At 37.2% G+C, this 9,283-nt stretch overlaps 1 protein-coding gene across 5 annotated transcripts in view; it reads left to right on the top strand.

Moving 5' to 3' along the window:
- RAF1 (Raf-1 proto-oncogene, serine/threonine kinase) overlaps positions 1–8,440 on the top strand; it is a 92,614-nt gene extending 84,174 nt beyond the window's left edge. For all 5 annotated transcript variants that reach the window (XM_074958149.1, XM_074958148.1, XM_074958152.1 and 2 more), the window contains 3 exons: positions 558–689; positions 3,742–3,876; positions 7,356–8,440. In XM_074958149.1, the coding sequence (XP_074814250.1) occupies positions 558–689; positions 3,742–3,876; positions 7,356–7,496 (408 nt within the window). In that variant the 3' untranslated portion in view covers positions 7,497–8,440. The remainder of the gene's footprint in view (positions 1–557; positions 690–3,741; positions 3,877–7,355) is intronic.
- Positions 8,441–9,283: the final 843 nt, after the last annotated feature.

Consider the following 9,283-nt stretch of genomic DNA (forward strand, 5'->3'; position numbering starts at 1 on the left):
CTTCTCTGATCCCAAGCCTGATCAATATATGTGCGCAACTGTCAATGATATGTGAAAATACATATGTTTGTGGCAAAGTGAGAAGTTCTGCAGAGAGATTTTTTTGTTTTGTTTTTATTTGCCTGTCTGGACATCAGGACCTGTGCAGATTTACTGAAACCATGTACAGGCTGCTGTTCTTTTCAGCAAAGCAGATTGCTCCTTCTGTCGTCTTGGTTATTTTAGTTTATAAATTGACAATGATGGAACTGAACCAGTAATTATGCTTAATTTTGCCACTTTACATGTACAATAGTATACTAGGAGTAAGAATAGTAAGTATTTTACCTAATGGTAAACTGATAAATGTGAACGTTGCTTCTCTGTTAGTTATCATCCAGTGTAGTGGGTTTGATCCACTGTGAGGTAAATTGCATAGTTACCAAAATCTGTCATAGCTGTAGTTATTTTTAAAATTCCTTTACTAGAGTAGAAAGTTAACAACTTATCCTGTGTCTTAGGCTAATGTTGTTGTTTTCTTCCAGTTAATGTAGCTGTTAATTTGGTTTTTTTTAAAGGCACCAGAGGTGATCCGGATGCAGGATAATAACCCATTTAGTTTTCAGTCAGATGTCTACTCCTATGGAATAGTATTATATGAACTGATGACAGGAGAACTGCCATACTCCCATATTAACAACCGAGATCAGGTGAGAAACATTCAACTCTGGTATAATGCATTGTATTTCTGGGGAATATGCAATCTGTTTACTGAATGTGTGCAAAAGTGTTTACATTTTATGTTTTTAACTTGTATTAGGATTTTCCCTGGGATATAGTTTATGTAGACACTATAATAATGTGGTAAATCATCTTAAATTAATACCAGCAGTGTCAATGCACAGCTAGCCACATCCGAGGGACGTGCTGGCCGCCGCTTCCCACAGCCCCCATTGGCCTGGAACGGCGAACTGCGGCCAGTGGGAGCTGCGATCGGCTGAACCTGCAGAAGCTGCAGGTAAACAAACCGTCCTGGCCCGCCAGCGGATTTCCCTGACGGGCTGCGTGCCAAAGGTTGCTGATCTCTGATCTATACCATGGACAGTATACTTCCTGGCATACTAGAACTTTATAAAGTGCTCCGTGGATTTATTCAAGTGATCAGTATTATATTTTATTAGAGTAGTAAAGTTGCAGCAGAGCACTGTAGTGAATTATCATACTGCTGTTGAATCTTAGCAGAGAAGTGAGAACTCCTCTAATTTCAATTGTAGTTTGAGCCTATTTATAAAGAAAATAATTTTATTAATTGCAGTTGTCTAGATTTTCTACCAGGAAGGTAATGTTATACCAATAAAATAAAAACCAGAAGGATCTTATTAAAGGGAATAAGGCAAAATGCCACATTTATTGTGAATACAGAAAGAGTCATAGTAAGCAGTTAGTTATAGCTATAACATTCCATTCAATTTCATATTTATTCACACGTTCATTCATACACACACACAGGTTCTGCAAGGCTGTTATCATAGTTACCAGCCTTAGAGTTGCTCGTGCCAAGCCACTGGCCAGGTGGCCTGGATACGAGGAGGGAGCAGGGCCTTGTCAGATGCTTATCTGATGCTCCTGGAAGTTGGTTTGCAGAATCAGACCCCATAGTTCTCATTTTCTAGAGTCCATTTTTATAGGAATTTCTTCCTGTGCCAGTCTATGGGAATTACTTCATCATGCTGTTGCTGAAGCAATCAGCAGATGGCACATTCCTGACGGCTCCGTGCTGCTAGATGTTATCTTGTTCTTTGGTTCTCCCATCCTTGAGGCTGCTGGGTGGATTCCAGTCTGCCCTCTGGGGGTCCTCTGGTTGTTTCCACTTGACGCCTTCTTCAGCTGATCGACAGTGGATTCTTAGGTTTGCACCTCCCTGATCATTCATTTATTATCCACACCAAGCATCCATCCACATACATCCTCTCTCTCTATTTTAATCACAATTGTTAACAAAGCGAGATGAATACAACAAAAGGGCGGGGAGTCTCTGTGTGCTGTTTCTGTTACAAAGTATCGCTTTGAGTCTCTCTCTGTGTGAGTAGTTGTTGTTACAAAGTATTGCTTTGAGAACAGACTCTGTCTTAGGATGTACTAACACAATTAGCAGCTTGCAGGTTTCACACAGAGAGGGAGAGAAACAGTAAAAATAAGAGACCAAAACCCAAGAGACCTCTTAATTAGTAATACCCTGGAATTTAAACTATGGGGAATCAAACTAATTTGTGATTTTAATACAGAACTTCTTTCATATGACCCAGCATAACAGTAGCACATTAATATCTAGGAATCTTGACACTTTGGAATTATCCTGAAATTTACTGAATTAAAAACAAATTAGTGAAAAAAAAATATTCTCTATTCCTGAATGTTTTGCCAAATTCAAGTATCCTATTAATTTATTAATAAATGTTTCCCCCAGTAATCTGCACTGGCACAATATGTTCTTGAACTCATAGGCCAACTTTATCTCTAGTGTCTTTTGATCTGAGTTCTTTTTGAAGCTTTAGTAATGACTAATGGAAGAAAACTAGTTAAACTGTTGGCTAAAAAGATCTAGAATATCTTAGTCCATACTCGAAACCATAGGAAGGCCACACTTGTTACCCTTAAATTGTAACTACTTTGAACATCAAATTAGAAAACAAACTTGGATTTTTTTGAAACAATCCCATTAAATTCTCAGTATGCCATTATACTTGAATTATGTGGAAGCTTTAAACATCCATCCCTGTTCTAAAACATTGGCCTATCAGTAGTATTAACATGGTTGTCTTGTTACCATTCAAATAAATACCAGTATTTATTTCTGAAACAGATGGAACATTTCCCCATGTCCTGTAGTAACTCTTATTTCAGCAACTTTATTTAATGTTAGGCAATTGGTTTCCTATTTGGGAACTTTAGCAGTTTTGAATTATATTTAAGTGTGATACAGTTGTTGCAATATTTTTATTAAGCTATATGTACAGACCAAATCCTGAGTTGTTATAATAGCTTAATCTGGGCCAAGAAATCACTTGATGTCTGTTAGCCACCTTGATCACATTGGTAAGGTTCATTAAAGCCTGAATAACAGTATTGCTAAATCTGAGTCAATGTTCTGCTACTCAAGAAGAAACAAAACCTGCAGACACTGTTTTGCATCTTAGCTTGCAGTCTAAGAAAACTGAAGCTTATCTTCAGAAAAAAAAAATTTCCTTCACATTTAAATATTGTAAGAGGCCTTCTTCCGCTTTATAGCCCCCTCTAAATAGATATGTGGTCGGACAAGGAGTTTTTAGTTAAACATAAAAATACTGTTTTGTGTTGATCAATCAAAATGTATTGGTAGATTAATGAGTAATGACATAAATTGGACTGGATTTCTGGCTGGAGTTAGTGTTCTTTGTCACTTGAAGCCTTCAACTCCAGCAGGTTATGTCAGAAAACGCTCTAGACTCTGGTCTTGTTGCTATTATAAATTATATAAAAATTAATACATGAAGAAATTATGAACTAACTATGTGGTGTCACTTAGATGTTAGACTGGCAATGTCGTACATTGGAAAAGCAGGACCACAATTCCAGTTCATTAATTTTGACAAACATTTGACTACAGTAGGACCTGCTGCCTCCCTGCCTTCAGTACTTCCACATTAAAGACTGTATTAAATGGCGTGAAATAATTCACACCAATGGTGTTCAGATTGCCTGTGTTTGTGCCTCCTTGTTTAGATCATTTTTATGGTTGGTCGAGGTTATGCATCTCCAGACCTCAGTAAACTGTACAAGAACTGTCCCAAAGCTATGAAGAGGCTTGTAGCAGATTGTGTGAAGAAAGTTAAGGAGGAAAGACCTCTATTTCCACAGGTAGGAGTCTATTTTTTATTCAGTTTAATTTTTAAACCAGTCATAGAAATATCCATTGCATATTCTCTGTTTCACAAAAAGACTCTGTAGAAATAATATTAAGAATATGAAGTTCAGTAGTGAAGAAGGAAGACAAATCCACTGCAAACTGAGGGATAGCACTGAAGTGCTACTTGTATCCTATGCTTGATATATATTTTTGAGACCCATGCCCTGCATGAGCCTGCTTCCTTAAGCACTTGACAATTAATAACCTAAACTGCACTTAATTTTGCAAATGTCATTAAAAAACGTCATCTTACATATGCTGATGTAGATACTGTTAGTTGGGCAGCATTAAAACCGTTTACTTCCAGATGACTGTGGCTTATTCACAATTGAATTTATTTGTTTGCATTAACTTTGCCAGTTTGCCTTATCCATATTTGAATCCACGTTTTTTTCTTCAGTATCACTTCAAAATAAACCTGCTCTGGGTAGTTTGTGAGGCCATTTTTGAGTATTTTGACAAAGATGCCTTCCCTCAGCTTCCCAACAAAAGGGTTCATAAGTTACATACTTCCCCTTAGCCATTGGATTTTTTGTTTTGGCATGGGTGGGATTTTATAAAAATATCCATTTTTCTGATAAAATAAAACTTTTTTTGTTCAGAATATTTCTCTAAATTCTGATTCTTAAATTCTAAGACTATGGTCAGAACATACAATTCTCCCCACCATCTCCCTTTGCAGAGACAAAATTTAGAGAAACTATAAATGGCTGCTGATTGGAGCAGCTAGTCTTGGAACCCACAAGGGGAGAGGTAATTTTTGATATAGTCCTAAATGGAACACAGAATCTGGTCCAAGAGGTAACTATGGGTGAACTGCTTGGTAATAGTGACTATAATCTAATTAAATTTAGCATCCTTGTAGGTGGGAAATTACCCCCCAAAAAAAGGAGGCAACCCACCACAGTACCATATAACTTTTAAAAACTAGTTAGATGGAAATTAAAAAGAGCAGTCACAAAGGTAAAATGCTTGCAAGCAGCATAGAGACTACTTAAAAACAACATAGACCCTTGGACTAAATCTATACCCCTAGTGTTTAAAAAAAAAAAAGGTAGGACCACCAAAGAGCAGAGTAATGGAGGCTGTTAAAGGCAAAAAGACATCCTTTTAAAATTTGGAAGTCAAAAGGTAATAAAGAAAATAGAAAGGACCACAAACTCTAGCAAGTAACATGTACAAGTATAATAAGGTGGGACAGGAAAGAATTTGAAAAGCAACTTGCTAAGATGCAAAAACTAATTTTTTTTTTTAAAGTACATTAGAAGCTGGAAGTCTGCCAAACAGACAGTAGGGCCATTAGATGATAAAGGTGTTAGAGCACTCAAGGAAGACAGGGCCATTGCAGAGAAATTAAATGAATCATTGGCATTGTTCTTCACTAAAAAAGATACCCACATCAGAGCTGTTCTGTTTGGGTGACAGACTGAAGTACTGGCCCAAATTGATGTCAGTAGAAAAGGTTTTAGAACAAATAGATAAACTAAAATGTAACAAGTCACAAGGATCAGTTAGTTATTCACTGAAGAGTTCTGAAGGAATTCAAATATAAAACTAACAACTGTGGTATGTAATTTATTATCAGCCTCCGTACCAGATGACTGGAAGGTAGCTAATGTAGTGCTTACTTTTAAAAAGAGCTTAAAGAGATTCTGGCATTTACAGACTGGTGAGCCTGACTTTACCTGGAAAATTAGAAGAAACTAATTAATAAAAAACAGAATTATCAGACACATAGATAAACATCGTTTGTTGGGGAAGAATCATCACAGCTTTTGTAAAGAGAAGTCACCAATCTACTAGAATTCAAGGGAGTCAACAAGCATGTGGAAAGGGTGACCCAGTTGATAGAGTGTACTTGGACTTCCTGAAATTCATTGACAAGGTCCCTCACCAACAGCTCTTAAGGAAGCTAATAGCTAGGGGATAAGAGGGAAGGTCCTCTCATGGATCAGTAACTGTTTGAAAAATAGGAAACAAAGGGTAGGAATAAATGGTCAGTTTTCACAGTGGAAAGATGTGAACTGCAGGGTCCCCCAAGAATCTGTATTGGGACCTGTGCTATCCAGCATATTCATTAATGTTCTGCAAAAGGGAGTGAACAGAGAAGTGTTTGCACTTGATACAAAGTTTGCAGATGATACAAAATTATTCGAGATAGTTAAGTCCAAAGCTGACTGTGAAGAGTTACAAAGGGATCTCACAAAATTGCAACAAAAGAGCAGATGAAATTCAAGGTAGATAAGTGCAAAGTAATGCATGTTGGAAAAAATAAACCAAACTGTACAAATGCAATGATGGGTTCTAAATTAGCTGTTACCACCCAGGAAAGAGATCTTGGAGTCACTGTGGATTGTTCTCTGGAAACTTCTGCTCCATGTGTATCAATTGTCAAAATGGCTAACAGCGTGTTAGAAAAAGGATAGAAAACAGGACAGAAAATATGATGCCATTATATAAATCCATGGTGCACCCACACCTTGAATACTATGTCCAATTCTGATTGCTGCATTTCTAAAAGGATATAGTGGAATTGGAAAAGGTTCAGAGAAGGGGAACAAAGATGATCAGGGGTATGGAACGGCTTCTATATGAGAGATTTAAAAAAAAATTAGGGCTCTTCATCTTAGGAAAGAGGCATCTAAATAAAATCACGGAAGGCAAGGGAGAAGTGTTAATCCTTTCACACAATTAAAAAAAAAAAACGGGTCACCCTATGAAATTAATAGGCAGTAGGTTTAATACAAACAAGAGGAAGTACTCTTTTCACACAACTAACCTGGGGAGCTGCTTGCCATGGGATGTTGTAATAGCCAAAAGTATAACTGGTTTCCAAAAAGATCTAGATAAATTCATGGTCCATCAATAGCTATTAGCCAGAATTGTTGGGGATGATGCAATGCCGTGCTCATGGTGACCCTAAACCTCTGACTGCCAGAAGTCTGGAGTGGAAGATAGATGAATGACTCCATCATTGCACTGTTCCGTACATGCACCCTGAAGCTCTGGTATGTGCCACTGTCGGAGACAGGATACTGGGCAAGATGGACCCAATTTTCTGACCCAATGTGGCAGGTTTTATATTCTTAATCTTTTGTAGAGGAAACTTGCTGATCATCACATGGAAGAATTTGAGGAAGGAATCCCACCACTGTGCAATTACTCACTTAAGTTTTCATTGCTATTATAAACCTTTATGTAGTATAGCCCTTTCAGCCTGATATGCCATGCTTTGACTACTCAGCCGGCAGGTTACTATAACTAGACAATTCTGACCAGTGTTCCAATGAAAGCCAATTACTGATCTTGAAGGACACTCAAATCCCATAATAAACTGAGGTTTGGGATTAAAAACAGATTTTCAGGCACGTTGTTTCTAACAGACCTTCTTGAAATAAAAGTTTCCTTTTGGTGTTCATTTTTTTTGCAGATACTGTCTTCCATTGAATTGCTGCAGCATTCTTTACCCAAAATCAACCGTAGCGCTTCTGAACCTTCTCTGCATCGTGCAGCCCACACAGAGGACATAAATTCATGCACATTAACATCCACAAGACTACCTATTTTTTAGGATTGCACGCTCTCTCCCTTGGTCTAACCAATAATGAGAAAGAAAAACAGTCATAGCAGTTGTGCTTTTTAATGCCTCAATGTACAGGATTGCAATGCCAGCCGGATTATCTGTCTCCCAGTTTTAAGAACAAGCTGCTAAGGATTTCTACAGTTCTAATCCTACAGGGACATTTCTCCATGTTGCCTTTTTCTACCATTTCTTTTATTGGGATAGAGTTAACTGAGACTTTAATCAAGAAAATCTATTACTATTTTTTTTAATAGATGCACTTGAGCCTTATTTTCCCATAGCAGAAAAGATGGACATTTCTTTGGCAGTTTTGTGTCTTGATTCTGTTTAATAAATTGGTATTTTTATAGCAAGAATGATTCAGCATTTGAGGAAAGAAATATTGCAGATTGGTACTGTTTTTTGGATGTCCCATGCCACGTGCCACTGTAAAGTTGAGGGACTTTGACTAAAATGGCCATCTACAAACAAGACTGAGGAAAGAGGAAGAAACTAATTCTGGCGATCAGCTTCTGCAAAGAGTACTCATGAAGCAGATGAAATCTGTTATAACAAATTGCTACATCAACACAAAAATAGTTTTGCACATAGAAGAAAAACTTCTGCAGAGGAGTGGAATATATTCTGAATAGTACTGCTCAGAGAAGGAAGCTAGCACAATCTTGCTATGGTCCTCTCCAGTAACTTAAGAAGCTTTTTTGGTACTATTGACTTGTTTCTTACAGCCCAATGAGGTATCAAGTGCGGAATGACAGGCTTTTTTGGATGAGGAAAGGCTAATATTTCTGCAAAACACACAGCAACTTCAACCCATTTGATGCTGTCTTCCGAGAGATGCACTATAAAAGAGGAAACTGAGTGTATACAGTTTTTCTTGCTGATTTGGGTTTTAATTTTGTTTTTATTGCTCCAAGAAAATGCCTTTTATTGTAAACCAAGGTTCCTCTGATTATCTTATTTTAATAAAATAAATTAAATTTAGGTTTAAGCTTCAGTGTTGTTCTTCAGTGCAATGTCTTACAATTCTAAGATGTCTATTTAGATGCATGTAGTTCTGCGATCGTGTGCCCATTTAGACATCAATGTCTTAAATTCTCTAGAAATTCTAAATTATCACAAATACTCTTCTCTGTATTGACCACAATAGGTGGCATGCACAAGTTTTCAAATCCCTAGGCAACTACAGCAGTGCTTACGCATGCAAATATTAGGAATGTATTTTTGCCTGTATTTATTGCCCTCTTTCAAGAAATGTGAATTATGCTATTTCTGCTCTGCATTTATCTTCCATCAGTCTGTCTTTCTCAGCTATCGACACTGGTGCATCATGTGACCAGCCATCTTACTGCAGACTACAATTTAGGAATAGTAAGGTAGCCTAATTTCAGACTGTGGGTCAGTCTCTAAATCTCTTTCCTGTTGAATAGTAATACTTAATATTTTTAATATTCTGTTAAGTGTTTGGATTAGGGAAGAATGGAGACTAGCCATAGGGACCATGTGTACTATTTAGGCCTTGGTTGCTATAGTAATACATTATGCTCCTGTTTTTCCTTAATTTAATTTTCAGTTACCTTGAAATGTACTCTCTCTTCCAATTAAGAGGGATAAGCAGTTATGCAATTCTCTGCATGCTAATGATTGCATAAATCTGAAACCAACACCTATTTTATCTTTGACATATAGTAGAACCTCAGAGTTATGAACAGCTTGGAAATGGAGACTGTTCGTAACTCTGAACGAAACATTATGGTTGTTCTTTCAAAAGTTTACAA

Source organism: Natator depressus, chromosome 7 (assembly GCF_965152275.1).
Source record: "Natator depressus isolate rNatDep1 chromosome 7, rNatDep2.hap1, whole genome shotgun sequence".
In the NCBI taxonomy this organism is placed as follows: Eukaryota; Metazoa; Chordata; order Testudines; family Cheloniidae; genus Natator; species Natator depressus.